Raw genomic sequence first — 23118 nt, 5'->3', positions numbered from 1 at the left:
GGCATTCCCACAGGCAAACATGGCAGCGCAGACGAATATGGAGTTTGCACAGGGGTTAGGCTCTACTTTACCAAGGGCAAACATGGTGGCCAGAACAAGCATGCAGCTTACACCGAGGTTAAATCGGCCTTTTTACAGGCAGACATGGAGCTCACACAGGGGTTCCACTCTGGCAAATAGGACGGCCGGGGCAAGCGAGGAGGTTACACTCTGCATTTCCACAGGCACACATGATGACCAGGTCAAGCATAGAGCTTACACAGGGGTTAGACTCTGCATTTCCACAGGCACACATGATGACCAGGTCAAGCATAGAGCTTACACAGGGGTTAGACTCTGCATTTCCACAGGCACACATGATGACCAGGTCAAGCATAGAGCTTACACAGGGGTTAGACCCTGCATTTCCACAGGCAGACATGGTGACCAGGTCAAGCATAGAGCTTACACAGGGGTTAGACCCTGCATTTCCACAGGCACACATGGTGACCGGGTCAAGCATAGAGCTTACACAGGGGTTAGACCCTGCATTTCCACAGGCACACATGGTGACCGGGTCAAGCATAGAGCTTACACAGGGGTTACACTCTGCATTTCCACAGGCAGACATGATGACCAGGTCAAGCATAGAGCTTACACAGGGGTTAGACTCTGCATTTCCACAGGCACACATGGTGACCGGGGCAAGCATAGAGCTTACACAGGGGTTAGAGACTCTGCATTTCCACAGGCACACATGACAGCCAGGACAAACATTGAGATTAGACGCCGTGTTTCCACAGGCAGACATGGAGCTTACACAGGGATAAGGCTCTGCATTTCCACAGGCAAACATGACAGCCAGGGCAAGTATAGAGGTTACACCCTGCTTTTCCACAAGCAAACATGACAGCCAAGGCAAGCATGGAGCTTACACAGGTGTTAGACCCCCCACATTTTCAAAGGTAATCACGGCAGCCGAGGTGAGCATGCAGTTTACACAGGGGCCAGACTCCTCACTTCCACAGGCAAACATAGCGGCGGGAGCACACAGATTAGGTGTAAGTGGGTGACCTATCAAGAGAACACATCATAACTCCCTAATTGGACAGTATAGGGAACACAAGTCCCATGGTTGTACAGTGGACCACCCATGTCTGATCTTCTCATCTCCCCATTGGCTGCAGAGCTGTCCTACTGGCCAACGGAAGACGAGAAGAGCAGGAAGGGGAAAACCCAGAGCAACCATGGAAGCCATAGTCCACGTTTACTGTAATAAAGCTCGGCTAGGTTTCAGGGCACTGTGGTGCAATCCGAATGAAAGAAAAGTGCATTCAGGCATTGGAAAGTTTCTACCAAAAGCCACATGTTGCTTTAAAGGTCCGTGCACTTCTAGAAAAAAAAAAAAAAAAAAAAAACAAGGATCCTCCCTTATGTTCTCAATGATCAGCCTGCCCGGGATCACGTATGTGTTTGTGCACTACGTGGTTCAAATTGTCATACATGTGTGTAAAGCTAAACTGCAGGCAGATATAAAAAAGCACAAATGACTGTAGTTCTGTGTTCATGAATACATCATTAAATGCATTTTCTTTTTTTTTTTCATGCAGTTCAATTACCTTAATTGGACTTGGTGTCAGTCTCATGGAGCCCCTGTACAGCAGAGTTCAGAGAGGGGGATGGAGAAGCAGCAAAATAAGCCAATCAAGTGTGGTGCAATGTAAGACTTATATTGACAGGAGGAGAGAGCAGAGTGACAGACGTGCTGCTTCTCCTTCTGCCTCTTCTGTTCAGACAAAAGGGTGGGGGGGTGGGTGGGAAAGAGACCTGTAAGTGAACGTGAAATTGCAGAAAGATCAGGTCTCCTGCCTTGCCAGACACGGCTGTACTGGGTGGGAGAGCTGTATAAATGTCAGGAGTGGATGAACAGAAATACAAAAGCTTTGGCAGGTCCCAGTGTGCATTTTATCTGTTTGCCCTGGAGTTCTGCTTTTTACCCTTGTACATGCCCCTGGAGCAGCTATTATACCTCAAAACCCATGCCTGATGCATACGCCTTATTCCAGGGGAATGGCACGGATTTCATCCAGACGTACCTGTTGGGCCAGGCCTTCTCTGCTTTCCGTGGAGCTTAGCAGGACTCTGCGATTCACCAATGCCTCTTCATAAGGCACAGAGTCAGGGCAGGTCTGTAACACAGAAAAGTTCATCAGTGTCACAGTAATAACAGAATATCAGGATAAAGTTGTCTGTAACCAGATATACAAAATGTTTACCAATCTTCTCCTTCACAAGCCCCTCAAAGTTTGTATAGACCTTTTGATTATTTTGTAACCGCCAACACGTTTCGGGGGCTCAGCACCCCCCCTTCATCAGGGCTATAACCCAGCCCCCCTCCCCTATACTTACCTGAGCCGATCTTGATGTACACAACAGCAGCAGAGGAGGGATGGGGGGGACGGGGCCGAGCCATGCTTTAGACACACACAGACCAATCTGTGATCCAGCATGCATGTGTGCCACTATGGGAAGCATCTAGAGAAGAGGAGGAGCCCAGATTGCTGGCAGGGGACCCCAGAGGAAGAGGATTGGGGCTGCTCTGTAAAAAACACTTGCATAGGTGGTGGGAGGGTGTGATGTAAAAAGTTGACGGTGCTGTAGGGGGGAGTTGATGTGAAGAGGGCAGCTCAAACTACGGTGGGGGGAGGGGAGTGCAGTGGGGGGGGTGATGTAAAGGGGAGGCAGTGCTGTAGGGAAAGTGATGTGGAAGGGGGCAGCGCTGTGGGGGAATGACGTGAAGAGGGCAAAGCAAACTGTGGTGGAGGGAGGGTTGTGATGTGAGAGGGGGCAGTGCTGTGGAGGGGTGATGTAAAGGGGGGGGCAGCGCTGTAGGGAAGGTGATGTGGAGGGGGCAGCACTATGGGGGGTTTAGGTGAAGGGGGCAGAGCACACTACTTCCGCAATGAATAACCAGGTGTGGTACAAAATAATACACTACAATGGGGGGGGGGGGGGTTATTATGTGATATGGGGGCAGTGCTATAAAGGGGATGATAAAATGGGGGTGGCAGTGCTCTGGGGAGTGTGAAGGGGGTATATTAGTGTGTGTGTGTGTGTGTGTGTGTGTGTGTGTGTGTGTGTGTGTGTGGGGGGGGTGATTTGAAAGGAGGCTGAGGACACTGCTGGGGGTCTGTTTGATGTCAGGGGGTTCAGTACTAATGTGAAGTGGGGGCACTGCGACGTCAAGTGGGGGCACTGCGACGTCAAGTGGGGGCACTGCGACGTCAAGTGGGGGCACTGCGACGTCAAGTGGGGGCACTGCGACGTCAAGTGGGGGCACTGCGACGTCAAGTGGGGGCACTGCGACGTCAAGTGGGGGGCACTGCGACGTCAAGTGGGGGCACTGCGACGTCAAGTGGGGGCACTGCGACGTCAAGTGGGGGCACTGCGACGTCAAGTGGGGGCACTGCGACGTCAAGTGGGGGCACTGCGACGTCAAGTGGGGGCACTGCGACGTCAAGTGGGGGCACTGCGACGTCAAGTGGGGGCACTGCGACGTCAAGTGGGGGCACTGCCATGTGAAGCGGGGGGCACTGCAATGTGAAGCGGGGGCACTGCAATGTGAAGCGGGGGCACTGCCAAGTGAAGTGGGGGCACTGCAATGTGAAGCGGGGGCACTGCAATGTGAAGCGGGGCACTGTAAAGTGCGAGGGACTGAGGACACTGATGAAAGAACAGGATTGTCATATAGGGAGGAGAGGGATGTGATAGGAAGGATCTGTGTCATTGCACAAAAATGCAATTCGGATCTCCGCTGGAAGATGATTTTACGGATCGGACCTCCATGAAATTTAGTTCAATACCCCTGCTACAGAGCAAGATGTCCAAGAACATTGGATTTTGCCTTACTTGAACCCAATGTATGTACCTGCAGTTTTCGCTGCACGAATAGTTTTTTTTTTTAAATACGCCCCTTTTTGTTATTAGAAAAAACTAAAATGTGAAACGTATTACAGTTTTGTAAGAAAGCTTCAACAGCCAGAATGAAACACACTCTGCATATGTGCAGTCAAGGATCGCTGTGCTCAGTGAGAGAGCAGTGGTCACTCTGCAGCAATCTGACAATGCTGCAGTGATTTCATACGAGTACATAAACTGTGACACAGCGGCTCCTACAGGGCATTTTGCTGCCTGTTTCCAGGTTTCAGCTGTGCACCTCCCGCCTGCTCCCTTGTGATTTCACACAGCGGGAGTTTGTAAGCAGATCCCGGCCAATGGTTCATGGTCGGGACCTGCAGATCAGCTGTGTCGAATCACAGCCCAGAGTCCTGTGTTGACAATCAACAAAGAGCTCTGAACAGAGGGAATGATCGCTTTGTTCCTTTTCCCTGCAATGCAGGGAAAAGACACAAATCGATATGTAGTAAATATAAAATATATAAAAAAAAAAAACACATCAAAAACCGGTGGTAATCAAATGCCAGCAACAGAAAGCTCTATTTGTGTGCAAAAAAATGCTATAAATGTAATGTGCGTACAGTGCTGCATGATTGCGTAATTGCCAGTTAAAGTAGCGCAGTGCCGAATAGCAAAAAATGGCCTGGTCATGAAGGGGTAAAATCTCCTGAAGCTCAAGTGGTTAACACATGACGTTAACCCAGCTGTAGAAGTGAGAACGGATATATATGAAGATATCCCGACATGTACTCAAGCAGGCCAGACTCCCCGCCGAACTGTCAAGCCAACGGCTTGTATAGAAAGGGGCCGTTAGGCAAATCAAGTATGTCTGAACCTTCTGTAACTTGCACAAAAGCGATTAAAGGATAGGATGCTTCTAAAGGGACACATCTCATGGTAGTAAAAAAAAAAAAAAATCCTAACGATCGCTCTAATGCAAATTCAAAAACTTGTCGGAGAAACCAGAAAATGTTCTCGCGTCCATTAGACAAACAACCGAGATTTTAGCAACTTCTTTCTCATTAATCATTACATTTTTCACACAAATGCAGAATAAAAAGCAGCGAAGCCTAGATGAGAAGTAGCAGTTGTGCGCAGAGCGAATGACATTACGGTGGGTTAATCTATGCTTTGATAACGTGTTGCGGCGTCTGATCCCCCGCATAATATCTCAGATACTGCAAAATGGGAGGGATGAAAAGTGCGAGGCATCTGGATGGCGACGGATATTTCAAGACAACAAATTTATTTATTGTCTAGTTAATTGGAAGTATAGACGTAATTAGCCCTCCTAGTACTCTTATTTTACATAATAATACAGACTATAACTCAAAGTAGGCAACGGGGAAAAACCACTGCAAAGGAAGCGCCAATAAGGAGATGAAAAGCAAATGAGTTGAGGGATCAGGTGCGACACGGAGGACGGGGGAAGACGGAAAGGTTGGATGGAGGACATAAAAAGGGGAAGTGAGAAGGCACATAAAAGGAAGAACAACTCAAACATACTAAGAAACTACACGTCTGTTCACAAACTTTTACTGTGTACATTATATGCTTTACTCAGGGCCGTTTGAAGGAATTTGGGGGCCCCAAGCAAAATGGACATGGAGCCCCCCCCCCCCCCCCCCCCCCCCCCCCCGCACGCACGCAAAGCCTACAGGAATCACAGCATAGCGATACAGTTTAAGTTCACCAACAGTTTATATAAATAAAAAAGGTTTACAGTGCTAATACTGCTGTTGCATATAATGTGCATAAAATTTGAACATTTTCAACAATTGAAGGGGAGGGAGGGGGACAGAGGCTGTGGACTTACTACAGGAGGGGGACAGAGGCCGCGGACATACTACAGGCGGGGGACAGAGGCCGCGGACATACTACAGGAGGGGGACAGAGGCCGCAGACATACTACAGGAGGGGGACAGAGGCCGCAGACATACTACAGGAGGGGGACAGAGGCCGCAGACATACTACAGGAGGGGGACAGAGGCCGCAGACATACTACAGGAGGGGGACAGAGGCCGCGGACATACTACAGGAGGGGGACAGAGGCCGCGGACATACTACAGGAGGGGGACAGAGGCCGCGGACATACTACAGGAGGGGGACAGAGGCCGCGGACATACTACAGGAGGGGGACAGAGGCCGCGGACATACTACAGGAGGGGGACAGAGGCCGCAGACATACTACAGGAGGGGGACAGAGGCCGCGGACATACTACAGGAGGGGGACAGAGGCTGTGGACATACTACAGGAGGGGGACAGAGGCTGCGGACATACTACAAGAGGGGGACAGAGGCTGCGGACATACTACAGGAGGGGGACAGAGGCTGCGGACATACTACAGGAGGGGGACAGAGGCTGCGGACATACTACAGGAGGGGGACAGAGGCTGCGGACATACTACAGGAGGGGGACAGAGGCTGCGGACATATGACAGGAGGGGGACAGAGGCTGCGGACATACTACAGGAGGGGGACAGAGGCCGCGGACATATGACAGGAGGGGGACAGAGGCTGCGGACATACTACAGGAGGGGGACAGAGGCCGCGGACATACGACAGGAGGGGGACAGAGGCCGCGGACATACGACAGGAGGGGGACAGAGGCTGCGGACATGATAGTGTCCTCCTCACCCCCTCACAGTAGCCTCCTCCTCTGTCCACCATCATATTACAGTCTTCACACCAGTGTGTGCTGCTCCTCTTTCACCTCTCAACAGTCCACAGGGCAGCACATCAGTGTCCATCACTGTCCCCCTGCATGCCATGGCTTCACCCCCCCTCCCCCCAGTAATGCCATGTCATCCTCTGTCGCCTGTCCCCAGACCCAGTAATGTCATCCTCTGCCCCAGTGTCACATTCTTCTCCTCACTTACCCCCCGCCTCGACTCCTCCACCTAAGGTGAGTGCACAAAACGCAGCTGCCATGTCTTAGCCAGGAACAAGTGTACTCTGGAATCTATTCAAAAATGGCGCCGGGCAGGTACGAGCTTTCCCGAGCATGGCCGGCTTCGGAACGGCACATGCACAGTTACATGGTCGGCTTGCGGCCATCTTTTTTACGGGCACCGCTGCCCGTAATGGACATTTACTGATGAGCAGTTGGCAACACTGGGAAGCCGGGGCTGGGGCCCCAAGCCAGCTTGAGGCCCCAAGCAATTGCTTGTTTTGCCTGTCCTGTCTCGACGGGCCTGGCTTTACTGTCCAATAATTTTTTATTCTTTTACAATTTCACATCTACTTTAATTAAAATATTAACCACTTAAAGGCCGAGCCTCTTTTTCAGACTCAGTGTTTACAAGTTAAAAACAATTTTTTTTTGCTAGAAAATTACTTAGAACCTCCAAACATTATACATTTTTTTTTCGAACACCCTGGAGAATAAAATGGCGGTCCTTGCAATACTTTTTGTCACACCGTATTTGTGCAGCAGTCTTACAAGCGCACTTTTTTTTTGGAAAAAAAATCACTTTTTTGAATAAAAAAAAATAAATAAAAAGACAACAGTAAAGTTAGCCCAATTTTTTTTTTATATTGCGAAAGATGTTACGCCGAGTAAATTGATACCAAACATGTCACGCTTCAAAATTGCGCCCGCTCGTGGAATGGCGTCAAACTTTTACCCTTAAAAATCTCCATAGGCGACGTTTAAAAAAATTCTACAGATTGCACGTTTTGAGTTACAGAGGAGGTCTAGGGCTAGAATTATTGCTCTCGCGGCGATACCTCACATGTTTGGTTTGACAATCGTTTTCATATGCGGGCGCTACTCACGTATGCGTTCACTTCTGCGCGCAAGCTCGTCGGGATGGGGCGCTTTAAAAAAAATTTTTTTTTTCTTATTTTACTTGATTTTATTTTTACACTGTTTTAAAAAAAAAAATTGTGTCACTTTTATTCCTATTACATTTAAATAATTATATAAGTCCACCAATGGGGGCTGTGGGTTGCCAGTCCCAAAATAAGTATGAAAGAGCAAATACCCCCAAAGGTAAGTATTAGGGACTTTGTAGGCAACAAGGGAAAGGATGTAAGCAAAAAATTTTATAAATGATATTTCTTTATTTGTAGAAAATATAAAATTATTCAAGTGCAAACATCAAGGATAGAATTGATAAAAACAAGAAGTTACAATGGTGAATCGTTAGTGCGTGCTAATTGTGGATATTCAGCCTGACGCATTTCAGGACGCTTGTGGGGTCCTTTCATCAGGGGTGTTCGAGGCAAACACAAAACAGGAAAATAATAATAGAAAGATCACTTGCCTCCTCTTTGGAAGCCTCCCATTTGTGCTGTCAACATCTCCTTCCTCCGGGAGCCTGGCTCCTGATCCAGGCTGTGTCCATCCATAGACACACACAGAGCCGGTAAGCCAAGATCCCGCTCCCCCCCATATATTATACACTTTGCTGTCCATTATAATCTATAAAAAGGTCAGCTTTTCTCAACCATGGTTCAGTGGAACAATGGAGTTTCCACAAAGGTTGTTAGGGGTTCCTTGACAGGAGAGAAGCAGGAAACTTAAAGAAAAAAGAAGGAAGAAGAACCTTCCACTTCCCATATTAAATCTTTACTAAAACCATTAACATATTTCCAAGCATGGTCCACTAAAGCCACCAAATGTCACAAGAACAGAAAAAGATGGAAAGTCTTCCAATGGGGACATTAAGGTGACATCTAAGGGAACATTTTCCTTAAATGTAAAATGGGAAGTTAGACAAAAAAGGTGATGTCGGAGCTAAAAAATATATCAAAAATGTAATCCCAAAGTTAGACAATAACCAAATATTTTTTCGTAAAAAAAAAAAAAAAAAAAAAAAAAAAAAAATATTCATACGAAAAGTAATTATCACCGAAAACCATATGTTTTGGAAAAACTGTCCTGAAACGTATGCTTTTCTGTGATACTACTTTTCACCTAATTATCGCCTTTTTTTCCTTTTTTATAAAATTACGAAGGCTGTACCTGAAAAGTAATGCAAAGTGGGCACATGTTGGTAGAGTAACTCTTCCTTTATAGGAATTCATCCTCCTCCTTTTTCACTGTAGGTAAATAATGGATTCCAAACACAAGCAATGTGCTGTCATTGAGTTTTTGATGAAGGAGGGGTGCAGGCTGTCCAACATCCACAGAAGGCTACAGAATATTTATAGAGATGACAGCATTGACAGAAGCAATGTACACAGATGAATGCAGTTTAAATGGTGTCAACTCCATAAAAATTCTGTAACCTTCTGTGGATTTTGGACAGACTGCATCCCTCCTACATCAAGAACTCAATGATGGCACATTGCTTGTGTTTGGAGGCCCCATGTATTTCCAGGTGCCACAAGATACATCCACTACAGCACTTAGACCAACTTAGACCAGGTCAGGCTCGCTTTGATGCACTTGAGCAGAGGTGCTGCATTCTACATTAAAGTGTCTATCCCCATTATGCAAAAGCTTTTGGAAGTTTGTATACTCAGGGGTCACCAATTCACCAGAAGGGAGGAGCTTACCTTCAGCTCAGCATTAAACACTTTATCAAACACTGCTTTGTGGCTTGGTATACCGAGTCATGTGCCATAATATGTCTCTACCTTAGACTTTCCAGCATGTGTTAATGAGCACTGGACTGGGCACTAGGTGCATTCATTGATAGGTGCATTTGTCCTGCAGTATGGGGCCCAAATCAGCTTGAAGCAAAACAAAGCTGGCAACTCAGGTCCATAGAGGCATATATTAGGAACAAGCACATAATGCACCAATTTGACCTCTGGGATGGGCAGAGAGTAGCATTTCTGTAGTATACAAGTGCCTAGACAGCTATTTAAAAGAGTACGTTTTAATTCTTTAATTTTAGTATACGCTGGCATAGCAAACAAGATTGGAAATATAACCTTTCATTTTTACTGCTCTCACTTTCCCCCGAATGATAAAATATGATCCTCAAATCAGCTTCAAGCCACCTACAGGGACAAAACCATCTACAAAAGGAACACATATACTACGGAGGGTCATCCACACTACAGAGAGTCAGCCATACAGGGACACCCATACTACAGAGAGTCCTCCACACTGGAACACCCATACTACAGAGAGTCTTCCACACTGGAACACCCATACTACAGAGAGTCCTCCACACTGGAACGCCCATACTACAGAGAGTCCTCCACACTGGAACGCCCATACTACAGAGAGTCCTCCACACTGGAACGCCCATACTACAGAGAGTCCTCCACACTGGAACACCCATACTACAGAGAGTCTTCCACACTGGAACATCCATACTACAGAGAGTCCTCCACACTGGAACGCCCATACTACAGAGAGTCTTCCACACTGGAACACCCATACTACAGAGAGTCCTCCACACTGGAACACCCATACTACAGAGAGTCTTCCACACTGGAACACCCATACTACAGAGAGTCCTCCACACTGGAACACCCATACTACAGAGAGTCTTCCACACTGGAACACCCATACTACAGAGAGTCCTCCACACTGGAAAGCCCATACTACAGAGAGTCCTCCACACTGGAACGCCCATACTACAAAGAGTCCTCCACACTGGAACGCCCATACTAAAGAGAGTCCTCCACACTGGAACGCCCATACTACAAAGAGTCCTCCACACTGGAACGCCCATACTAAAGAGAGTCCTCCACACTGGAACGCCCATACTACAGAGAGTCCTCCACACTGGAACACCCATACTACAGAGAGTCTTCCACACTGGAACAACCATACTACAGAGTCTTCCACACTGGAACACTCATACTACAGAGAGTCCTCCACACTGGAACGCCCATACTACAGAGAGTCCTCCACACTGGAACGCCCATACTACACAGAGTCCTCCACACTGGAACACCCATACTACAGAGAGTCTTCCACACTGGAACACCCATACTACAGAGTCTTCCACACTGGAACACCCACACTACAGAGAGTCCTCCACACTGGAACACCCATACTACAGAGAGTCCTCCACACTGGAACACCCATACTACAGAGAGTCCTCCACACTGGAACACCCATACTACAGAGTCTTCCACACTGGAACACCCATACTACAGAGAGTCCTACACACTGGAACACCCATACTACAGAGAGTCCTCCACACAGGGACACCTATACTACAGAGAGTCAGCCATACAGGAACACCCATACTACAGAGAGTCCTCCACACAGGGACACCTATACTACAGAGAGTCAGCCATACAGGAACAACCATACTACAGAGAGTCATCCAAACTGGAACACCCATACTAAAGAGTCCTCCACACAGGGTGTCACGGAACGTCCCACACTCCGCTTGAGTGCTTCCGTCATATACCACTTCCTCCCAGTCTGTATACAGATATCCCAACCTCTCTGAGCACAACACAAGGCGACACTTGCTTGTTGCTACCAAGAACTCACTTTATTCAGAACCAGAATACAGTCTTATATACACAGGAGAAGATTACTCTAACAATACAAACGTAACCTAATTAACATGAGCTAATTATCTAATCCTTTATACAGCCTAGGTGACTGAGACATGACCTTTCGCCCAGACTTGTGGTCACCGAGCTTCACACAGTTAATTAACACAAAAGCAGTCGTCCCGTCTCCTACATTGTATAGAGGACAATGTCATTAGCTCATTCAATTAACATAAACACAGGTTGATGACACCAGCATCTCCTCACAGGATGTGTCCCAACAGAATGAATCAGTCTTATCAGCAGGGGGCTGCTGGAGGAACCCCCCCTCCCTCTTCAGGGACACAGATCCACAGCAAGGAGTCCCCAACAGAATCAAACAACAAACAATATATACACGACTGAGTCCGATTAATACAGTTCAAACCGGACCTCCAATTCACCCCACAAAGAGCACTGTTCCATTGAAAATCCAGGGCCCATAATCAAAAGGCAACAGGCTTGCATACAGTCCTCTCCAACAGCCTCTGCTCTGGCTAGGTCTGTGACACAGGGACACCCATACTACAGAGAGTCCTCCACTCAGGGACACCCATACTACAGAGAGTCCTCCAGACAGGAACACCCATACTAAAGAGTCCTCCACACAGGGACACCCATACTACAGAGAGTCCTCCACACAGGGACACCCATACTACAGAGAGTGTCCTCCACACATGGACACCCATACTACAGAGAGTGTCCTCCACACATGGACACCCATACTACAGAGAGAGTCCTCCACACAGGGACACCCATACTACAGAGAGAGTCCTCCACACAGGGACACCCATACTACAGAGAGAGTCCTCCACACAGGGACACCCATACTACAGAGAGTTCTCCACACAGGGACACCCATACTACAGAGAGAGTCCTCCACACAGGGACACCCATACTACAGAGAGAGTCCTCCACACAGGGACACCCATACTACAGAGAGAGTCCTCCACACAGGGACACCCATACTACAGAGAGTCCCCCACGCAGGAACACCTATACTATGGACAGTAATGCACACAGGAATACTCGTACTATGGAGAGTTGTCCCCACAGAAAAACCCATACTACGAATAGCCGTCCACCCAGGAACACCTATGATACAAATAGTTGTCCACCAGGAACATCCATTTAATGGACAGTTGGCAGCCTGTCTATAAATCTTTACAGCCCGCCATCCACCTCTCCATTCTGAGCATTCTCGTATGTTTGACTTTATACTCTCCCAGCTACTCCTGCTGATGTTAAACCCCGGACTCTATAGAATTCAGGGATGTTAAATTGTGGGCAATGGTTAAACCAGGTATAGGGATGAATGTTTTACATGTACTCCCTTGTGTTTGTGCGAGTTTCCTCTGGGTATTCCGGTTTCCTCCTACACCCCAAGGACATACTGGTAGGTTAACTGGTTCCTGTTTAAATTGTCCGTAATATGTGTATGTATGTATGTATGTATGTGAGACAGGGACCTTAGATTGTAAGCTCCTTGAGGCCAGAGACTGATGTGAATGTACAATATTTATTGTCCTACCTAAAATATATATATATATATATATATATATATATATTTTTTTTTTTTTTTATTTATAAATTTATAAAAATATATATTTATTCCTTAACGACATACAGTATGTAGACCTACTTTCCGATTTGGACTGGCCTTTCTCTTTAGAGAACAGATCGATTACTGGTCAAGAACGTTAAAATATTCTAGCATATGGACTTTATCCTTGAAAAAGCTTTTAGCAGAGCTTCACTAAAACAAGCAGCTCCTTAATACCGCACCTCCTTCCCCCGCAATTATCTTTTATCACAGAGCGCTAAGACACATCTCTGGATCACATTTCCGCTCAGCAGAAAATTCGCTTGGTTCTAAAAATAAAAATTGACACTCATTTCCACAATTAATGGCTGTGAGAATTCCAGGTAGGAGCAGCGCTCAGGGCAGATTCTGCCTATTTATAATGCAAACCTTAAATATCACAATGCCTAAGAAGAGTCCTGCAGCAGACATTCTACTGGCATGAAAACAAATTAATGCTGCAGGACCAGACTTGTTCAGCACAAATTGTCAGCAGCAGCATCTCCGCTCCGCATCTAAATATTTAATGAGCTGAGCCGGGCCGTCTCGCTGCTCGCCGGAAATGTCTGCTTTTGAAGAGACAATATTTGTTCTCTAATCAGGCAATCCAGGTTAAGGACTACAGCGTCAAAAGTTTTACTCTGTATACAAACCGTCTTCAGAGCTTTCATGTACTGGGCGGCTTTTTGCTTGTACTGGAGCATCATCGCAGCAGAAAGCGGCTTTGTGAATCCTTGGCCTCCTTTTGGTCCGTAACTCAACGATGACATGAAGTAGTCCAAGTTATTGCTGAAAAACGTCGCCATCTGAAAAGGGAGAGAGAAGGGAATTCTGTTGAGAGATGTTTCAACTGCAACTAAAATTCCCTTCCTTACTACAAATAACAGCACAACATTCAGAGGTTGTTCTAACTTTTGCAAGAGGAAAGCTACTTACCAGAACACATGACTTAGGGCACTGTCTGGCACACAGCGTACATTGAGGGCATATTTGTGTACCTGGGATCCACAGCTGGCACAAACGGCCAACATAGCAATGAATGGCTACATTTGGACGGCCAGAGCGAAACGCGTTGGGATGTGGCCTGACCTTGCTGAGGTTGCCACTTACATTTGATCTCAAGGATAGTATGGATGTGTGGTCAAAGGGAGATTTTCTTTAACCGGTTCCCGACCGGCTCCTGTACGTATACGGCTGCGCAAAGTAACGTACCCGTACGTTACTTTGAATTTGCAGCTGTGTGCACGCGCGTGAGCCGCCGGCGGCGCGCGCCTGCCACGATCTCCGTGAGTCGGGTCGCGGGTCCCGCGGACTCGATCGCCGCGGGCATACCCGCGATCGCCTCACGGAGAGGACAAACGGGGAGATGCCGTTGTAAACAGCATCTCCCCGTTCTGCCTAGTAACAAGTGTCACTGGATCTTTGCTCCCTGTCATCGGAGCAGAGATCAGTGACGTCACACTCACAGTCCATCCCCCTGACAGTTAGAAATCACTCCCCTAGGACATACTTAACCCCTCCCCGCCCCCTAGTGGTTAACCCCTTCACTGCCAGTGTCATTTATACAGGAATCAATGCATTTTTATAGCACCGATTGCTGTATAAATGACAATGGTCCCAAAAATGTGTCAAAAATGTCCGACAGGTCCGCCATAACGTCGCAGTCACAATAAAAATCGCTGATCACCGCCATTACTAGTAAAAAAAAATTAATAAAAATGCCATAAAACTATCCCCTATTTTGTAAACGTTATAACTTTTGCGCAAACAAATCAATAAACGCTTATTGCGATTTTTTTTTACCAAAAATATGTAGAAGAATACGTATCGGCCTAAACTGAGGGAAAAAAAATGTTTTTTTATATATTTTTTGGGGATAATTATTATAGCAAAATGTAAAAAAAATGCGTTTTTTTCAAAATTGTCGCTCTTATTTTGTTTATGGCGCAAAAAATAAAAATCGCAGAGATGATCAAATACCACCAAAAGAAAGCTCTATTTGTGGGAAAAAAAAAAGGACGTCAATTTTGTTTCGGAACCACGTTGCACGACCGCGCAATTGTCAGTTAAAGCGACGCAGTGCCGAATCGCAAAAAGTGCTCTGGTCAGGAAGGGGGTAAATCCTTCTGGGGCTGAAGTGGTTAACCACTAGTCGACCTGCCGCCATTATAATACGGCAGGTTGGCTCTCATGGGCAAATCGACGTAGCTGTATGTCGGCCCTTTAAAATTCCCTCCGCAGGCGCGCGCACGCCTGTCGCGTCACGTAGAAGCTGATGCACAGGCCCGGCGGCTGCGATTTCCGCCGGGCAGCCGCGATCGCTCCTGAGAGAGAGATTATGGGGAATCTGTCAATGTAAACAGACAGATCCCCTGTTCTGTCAGGGAGAGGAGAGAGATCTGCTGTTCCTAGTGAATAGAAACAGCGATCTCTCTCTACTCCCTGTCAGTACATTGCCCCCCCCCATAGTTAGAAACACCTCCCAGGGAACACATTTAACCCGTTGATCGCCCCCTAGTGTTAACCCCTTCCCTGCCAGTGACATTTACACAGTAATCAGTGGCTTTTAGCTCTGATCGCTGTATAAATGTCAATGGTCCCAAAAAAAGCGTCAAATGTGTCCGATTTGTCCGCAGCATGTCGCAGTCCCAATAAAAATCGCAAGATCATCGCCATTACTAGTAGAAAAAAAAATAAAAAAATAATAAAAATGCCATAAATCTTTCCCCTAATTTTGTAGACGCGATAACTTTTGCGTAAACCAATATACGCTTATTGTGATTTTTTTTTACCAGAAATATGTATAATACATATTGGCCTAAACTGATGAATAAATTATTTCTTGTGAAAAAAAAAACTGATGAATAAATTAAGTTTTTTCAAAAAAAAAAAAATTAAATGTGGATATTTATTATAGCAAAAAGTAAAAAATCTTTTTTTTTAAATTGTGGTTCTTTTTTGTTTTTAGCGCAAAAAAATGAAAAGAGGTGATCAAATACCATTAAAACAAAGCTCTATTTGTGGAGAAAAAAAAAAAAAAGGATGTCAATTTTGTTTGGGTACAGTGTCGCATGACCGCAAAAATGTCAGTAAAAGCGACGCAGTGCCGTAACGCAAAAAAAAGCCTGGTCAATAACGGGGCAAATCCTTACAGTGCCAAAGTGGTTAAACTTTGAACTGAAAAATTTTCCCCTGCTGGAGCAAATTGGATCATGCTTTGCTGGGGGCTTTTTGCCTTCCTCTGGATCAACTGTGTGTTTGGGATTGTGTATATAGGATTGTAAAAAAAACAAAATTGTGTTTTGTTTTCCCCTTTTTATTGGTTTAACTGGATGGACTTTGTGTCTTTTTTTTAACCAGATTAACTACTGTATGTAACTATGAATGAATGGCTGTACATGGGTTTACGATGCTCCTTCCATAAACACATGCATGAATACGCCCATTTGCCTCTAAGATCTATCTGCGTTCAGATGTGTACAGCTTTACATACGCTTAAGTTTAACCACTTCAATACCCAACACTTTTACCCCCTTCCTGCCCAGGCCAATTTTCAGCGCTGTCACACTTTAAGTGCCAGTTCACACCATAGAAACGCAGCCCCGATGCGTTCCAGATGCTTTTCGGCATGCGCGTTTTTCACGCGTTCCAGTGCGTTTTTGATGCAGTCCAGTGGATTTTTTTCCCCCTTTTTTCCCTTAACCTTAAAAAGGGACATGTGTGTTTTACAGTGCGTTTTACAGCGTTACAGTACAGTCCAGTGCAGGAAAAATGCAGCATGTTCTCCTTTATTTTCTGGAACGCACTGGAACTGCAAGCACTGGTGTGAATTATGCCATGGAAAACCATATAACCTGATTTCCATGCGTTTTTGATGCAGAAAGAAAAACGCACTGAACTGCATGTGGTGTGAACTGACCCTGAATGACAATTATTTATCATTTTTGAGACAGATAGAGCTTTCTTTTGGTGGTATTTAATCACCACTGTTTTTTTTGTTTTTTTTTTTTTTTTTGCTAAATATTTAAAAAAAATAATAAATATGGAAAATTTTGAAAAAAATGCATTTTCTTTGTTTCTGTTAAAACATTTTGCAAACACATAATCTTTCTTCATAAATTTAGGTTAAACTATATTCTGCTACATTTCTTTGGTAAAAATAACCCAAATCAGTGTATATTATTTAGTCTGTAGGAAAGTTATAGAGTCCACAAACTATGGGATGTATATTTGAAAATTGATCAATCCTGATGTACTGACGGCCTATCTCATTTCTTGAAGCCCTAAAATGACAGGACAGTACAAATATCGCCCAAAAGACCCCTTTTTGGAAAGTAGGCAGTCTAAGGTATTTAGTAAGAGGCATGGAGAGTTTTTTTAAGTTGTAATTTTTTGTCACAATTTTTTTTGAAAATTAATTAAATATATATATTTTTTTTTTTTCTATACTGTCACTAGAGCAGTAAAGCTTCACCATGTGACTGAAGTGTGGATCAGGGACACTAACTGGTGACAGTATGTAAAAAAAAAAAAAAAAAAATATGGAGGTGATCGGGATTTCTTTTTTCACCATGATTGCTTATTACTGTGATGATCTGATCACTGTTATAAGCAACCATTTTAATGAATTGCACCCATTCATGTGTCATTGTGTACTATTGTGATAGCTTTGATTGGCCACAGTTATCACATGGTACAGGTCCGCTGTGAATAGCCTCTGTACCATGAGATCACTGTGACCAATCGCAGAGATTAAATAGTAAACAATGAATGGCTAAGAATGAAAGCCATTGTGTATTATGGATCACTTCTTGCCAGGGCCGGCCTGGTGACCGATTGCGCAGCCTCTAGGGCACACACAAGGTGGGCACATAGGACGTTCACCCAGGATAACACTGCTTCACTTGGTCATAATTTTACAAAAGGCCTGGACAGGAAGTTGTTAAGCAAGCAGCATAAAGTCGAATACAGTCATTACCATGATTGACAGTGTAGGGAACAAAAAGTTAGCTGCTCAAACAGCTATTTATCGAACAGATATTAAAAAAAAAAAAAAATTGCTTATATATTATAGATGAAAGATACTCTAAGGGAACATGTACTAAAATAAACATGGAGACTACCAATACTAATTTACTAAATGTTAGTAAAAAAATAAAAATAAAAAAAAAATAAAAACACAAAACACATCCAGGAGTACGATGGGGGTGGTGGGCTGGGTGTGGGCAGTAGCTTGAAAGAGTTAAAAATGATTCCACAATCTTGGGATCCGCCGATCTGGATCTAATGAATGACTCATTCATGTATTAGTTCCTCCCTCCTCTGCTGTAAGAAGGGGCAGAGCTCTGCAATGTAAACACACCGTTTACATTTGTGATTGCTGCGATTGGTAAACAGCACAAACATAATGTACAGAGCCGCTCAGACTGGCTTTGCACAATGTCTGTGAACCTAGCCTATACTGGCCACACTTATCACCTATGGGTGATTTCTGTTGTGCTGCTTACAAAGAAGTATCCACCATTTGCCATTCAAAAACATTTGTGGTACATAAGTGATTAAAGTACAGTATATCTAAACCCATTTTTCTTAGTTTAGGATACAGTAAGAGTGATTTAATGATATTCTTTCCCTTACTGATACACAATTTCACAAATACTTATCAGGATTAGAATAAAGGCATAAGCAGAAGACAGAGCAAGATCCTAGGACCGTGACCCCCATAAGGTGGAATAGAAAGTATCAGAGATGGTGTAATGGATATCAATACCTTGCTGGCTGCGTTGGTAAGAGCGACTAGTGAAGACAAGATGCAATCATTTGTAGTTTTAAGTTTATCTGTGGCGGACGGCAGATCCTGTTCAAGTGCAGCTTTATGAGTGTAGTGCATGGAAAGCTCTGCAATAACAAACAAGTAAAAAGAAGTAGAAGGACATTTCTCCTGAGTAATACACCTGAAGGATAAAAGAATACAGCAAAATCTACAGCTTATACAGGAAGCGCACAGTGAGAACAGGTGCCAATGAGGAATGTCAAATAAAAGAAGAAATGTATCTGCGCTAAGAAATAAAATCTAAAATGAATATGTAATATACAGGTGATACTCGAAAAATTTGAATAATCATGCAAAAGTTCATTTATTTCACGAATGCAACTTGAAAGGTGAAACTAATATATGAGATAGATTCATTACATGCAAAGCAAGATAATTCAAGCCGTGATTTGTCATAATTGTGATGATTATGGCTCACAGCTCATGAAAACACCAAATCCACAATCTCAAAAAATTAGAATATTGTGAAAAGGTGCAATATTCTAGACTCAAAGTGTCCCACTCTAATCAGCTAATTAAGCCATACCACCTGCAAAGGGTTCCTGAGCCTTTAAATGGTCTCTGTCGGGTTCAGTAGGAATCACAATCATGGGAAAACCATCATTGACACCCTCCATAAGGAGGGAAAGCCTCAAAAAAGGTAATTGCAAAAGAAGTTGGAGGTTCCCAAAGTGCTGTATCAAAGCACATTAATAGAAAGTTATATGAAGGGGAAAAGTATGGAAGGAAAAGGTGCACAAGCAGCAGGGATGACCGCAGCCTGGAGAGGGTTGTCAGGAAAAGGCCATTTAAAAGTGTTGGGGACTTTCACAAGGAGTGGACTGAGGCTGGAGTCAGTGCATCAAGAGCCACCACACACAGACAGATCCTGGACATGGGCTTCAAATGTCGTATTCCTCTTGTCAAACCACTCCTGAACAACAAACAACGTCAGAAGCGTCTTACCTGGGCTAAAGAAAAACAGACCTGGACTGTTGCTCAGTGGTCCAAAGTCCTTTTCTGATGAGAGCAAATTTTGCATCTCATTTGGAAACCAAGGACCCAGAGTATGGAGGAAGAATGGAGAGGCACACACTGCAAGATGCTTGAAGTCCAGTGTGAAGTTTCCACAGTCAGTGTTGATTTGGGGAGCCATGTCATCTGCTGGTGTTGGTCCACTGTGCTTCATCAAGTCCAGGGTCAAAGCAGCCGTCTACTAGATTTTGGAGCACTTCATGCTTCCTTCCGCAGATGAGCTCTATGGGGATGCTGACTTCATTTTCCATCAGGACTTGGCACCTGTCCACACTGCCAAAAGCACCAAAACCTGGTTCAATGGCCGAGGGATTACTGTGCTTGATTGGCCAGCAAACTTGCCTGACCTGATCCCCATAGAGAATCTATGGGGCATTGCCAAGAGAAAGATGAGAGACATGAGACCGAACAATGCAGAAGAGCTGAAGGCCGCTATTGAATCATCCTGGTCTTCCATAACACCTCAGCAGTGCCACAGGCTGATAGCTTCCATGCCACGCCGCATTGAGGCAGTAATTGCTGCAAAAGGGGCCCAAACCAAGCACTACATATGCATCTTATACTTTTATGATGTCCGATATTGTTCTATGTACAATTCTTGGTTTATTGATTGCATGTAATATTCTAATTTTCTGAGAGTGTGGATTTGGGGTTTTCATGAGCTGTGAGCCATAATCATCACAATTATGACAAATCACGGCTTGCACTATCTTGCTTTGCATGTAATATCTGAGTCTGAATGAGTCTCTCTCATATATTAGTTTCACCTTTTCAGTTGCATTAGTGAAATAAATGAACTTCTGCACGATATTCTAATTTTTCGAGTATCACCTGTACATTAGTACTAGCAGCCAGCAAAAAAAGTCTATTTGATCCTGAACTAAAGTAACAGTTAAAATTATAATTATGCGGCGCTAAAAACACAATTTTAAAACTAAAAAGCCCATAAACTGATCAGAATCTGATTAAATTTCTGGCCACTGGATCCATCAATAAGAGAGACAGAAGAGCCCAATGCCAACTAACATGAGAAGGAAAGAAGGCACTCCACACCCACGGGGTCTAACCAAGCAACTTACCAGAAACCATCAATATTAATATACTATCCCAATCTCCTGATCACTCCAATAATAAGGAATAAAACGCAAGGAATTATATTCCAGGACTTCATCTATCACTCAATAAAATAACAAACATGTAATACTTACCTGCTCTGTGTAATGATTTTGCACAGAGCAGCCCAGATCCTCCTCTTCTCGGGTCCCTCACTGGCGCCTCTGGCCCCTCCCTCCTGCCGAGTGTTATTTAGACACAGAGCCATGGCTGGGCCCCTCCCCCTCTCTCTCCTCATTGGCTCACTGACTTTGATTGACAGCAGCGGGAGCCAATGGCTCCGGGAACCTGTGTCTCAGCCATTCAGGAGGGAAAGTCCCGGACAGCCGAGGCCCTTGTGCAACATCGCTGGACTGAGATGGGGCTCAGGTAAGTATTAGGGGGACTGCTGCACAAAGGAGTTTTTTTAATCTTAATGCATAAAATGCATTAAGGTAAAAAACCTTCTGCCTTTAGAACCACTTTAAGGCTCACAGGCTGTATGGAGGTAATTTTTTCACAAAAAAAAAACCTGTTTAGAAATAGAGCGGCAATAATATTCTGTATGCATCTGATTACAGAGAGAAGCAATGAGCGAATAAATGAAGTATTGTTCTAAACCTTACCTTTCAATATATCATGAAGTCCATGGAGAGCGCCTGAAATCTGTGTCAGGATGGAACCATAGTTGGCTCTCAGCAAACCCTCTGGATTTGTGCCTGGAATAATTAGTAAAAATAGATTATTAGGATGGGAATCAGATCATTAATATTGCAGAGAGCCCCTGGAGAAACACTGTATGCTAATGCTGGATTATTACACGCACTCCACACACATCTATTGAGGACACCAGACACACAGCACTGCGAGCGCACGATTATTAAAGGGGAGCTCCGGCTTACACAAAAGTTGGTTTGGGACCAGGCCTGCAGTTAGAGGTTTCTGGAGTGTAAGTTTCTGCATCACAGGGAAGTTTACAGTTTCCAATGGCCTGTTGTGTTGTCCATGTATTCTACATAACTTCTAATTAAAAGTCTGCAGTGAAAAGTCTCAGCAGAGAATATTTTAAATGGGAAACAAGTTATACCGAGAGACATTTTTACTGCAGTTCTTTCTCTTTCTGGGAGTCCAGGGAGCGGTGAGGAGAATTCTGGGAGAGGGAATGCCTGGGGCAATATTTTCTACTTACACCCCCTTGTGAGGACCTTCTAATTCCTGCTGCATGCACCAATTCTTCCCTATTGTCTGCCTTGGATTGCCACACACATCTTATCCGAATCATCTATTTATTTCACGTTTCTTTAACTACTTCCAATCCAGGCCAATTCCGGCATTTCTCTCATACATGTAAAAATCAGCATTTTTTTTTTTTGCTAGAAAATTTACTTAGAACCCCCAAACATTATATATATATATATATTTTAAAGCAGAGGCCCTAGAGAACAAAATGGTGGCTGTTGACATTTTTGAGTCGCACAATATTTGCGCGTCGTTTTATTGAATGCAAATTTTCAGGAAAAATTTTAGTGCGCACAAGCACAATACCCAATTTTTTTAGTAAAATATAAAGGATGACGTTACGCCAAGTAAATAGATACAGGTCACACTTTAAAATTTCGTACGCCTATGGAATGGCAAAAAACTATGGTATTTAAACATCTCCATGGGTGGAAGCTACGATTTAAAAGCTATGACACGTTATCAGTTTAGAGCTACAGAGGAGGCCTGGAGCTAGAATTAGGCCGGGTTCACACTGGTACGACACTACAGTCATACGACTGTGGATCCAACTTGAAGTCCGACTTCAATGAACGGGGATCAGACTTTGATCCCGACAATGCCAGGCACTTTGTGTCTGGTATGAAACTTTAGAGAAAACTCCACGCCAAATAAAAAAAAATTAAAAACGGCATGGGTTCCCCCTCCAAGACCATACCAGACCCTCCGGTCTGGTATGGATTTTAAGAGGAACCCCCCCACGCCGAACAAACAGCGTTGGCACCCCCCAAAATCCATACCAGACCCTTACTGGAAGCACGCAGCCCGGCAGGTCAGGAAACCCACGACCTACCCCCCCTCTGCTGAACCATACCAGGCCACATGCCCTCAACATGGGGGGTGGGTGTTTGGGGCAGGGGGGCCCAAAGCACCTTGCCCCCCATCTTTATGGTGACAAAGGCCTCATCCTGACAACCCTGGCCGT

At 44.8% G+C, this 23118-nt stretch overlaps 1 protein-coding gene across 1 annotated transcript in view; it reads right to left on the bottom strand.

The window, feature by feature from the left end:
• The window catches only part of PPP1R21 (protein phosphatase 1 regulatory subunit 21), a 143958-nt gene that overhangs the window by 31689 nt on the left and 89151 nt on the right, over nucleotides 1-23118 (bottom strand). Inside the window, exons 13-16 of the mRNA XM_073628523.1 lie at nucleotides 21542-21634; nucleotides 18747-18874; nucleotides 13630-13782; nucleotides 2076-2168 (exon numbers count right to left, since the gene is read on the bottom strand). Coding sequence (XP_073484624.1) covers nucleotides 2076-2168; nucleotides 13630-13782; nucleotides 18747-18874; nucleotides 21542-21634 — 467 coding nt within the window. The remainder of the gene's footprint in view (nucleotides 1-2075; nucleotides 2169-13629; nucleotides 13783-18746; nucleotides 18875-21541; nucleotides 21635-23118) is intronic.

The sequence above is a fragment of the Aquarana catesbeiana genome, linkage group LG04 (genome assembly GCF_042186555.1).
Source record: "Aquarana catesbeiana isolate 2022-GZ linkage group LG04, ASM4218655v1, whole genome shotgun sequence".
Taxonomy (NCBI): Eukaryota; Metazoa; Chordata; class Amphibia; order Anura; family Ranidae; genus Aquarana; species Aquarana catesbeiana.
This window is presented reverse-complemented; position numbering and strand designations above follow the sequence as displayed.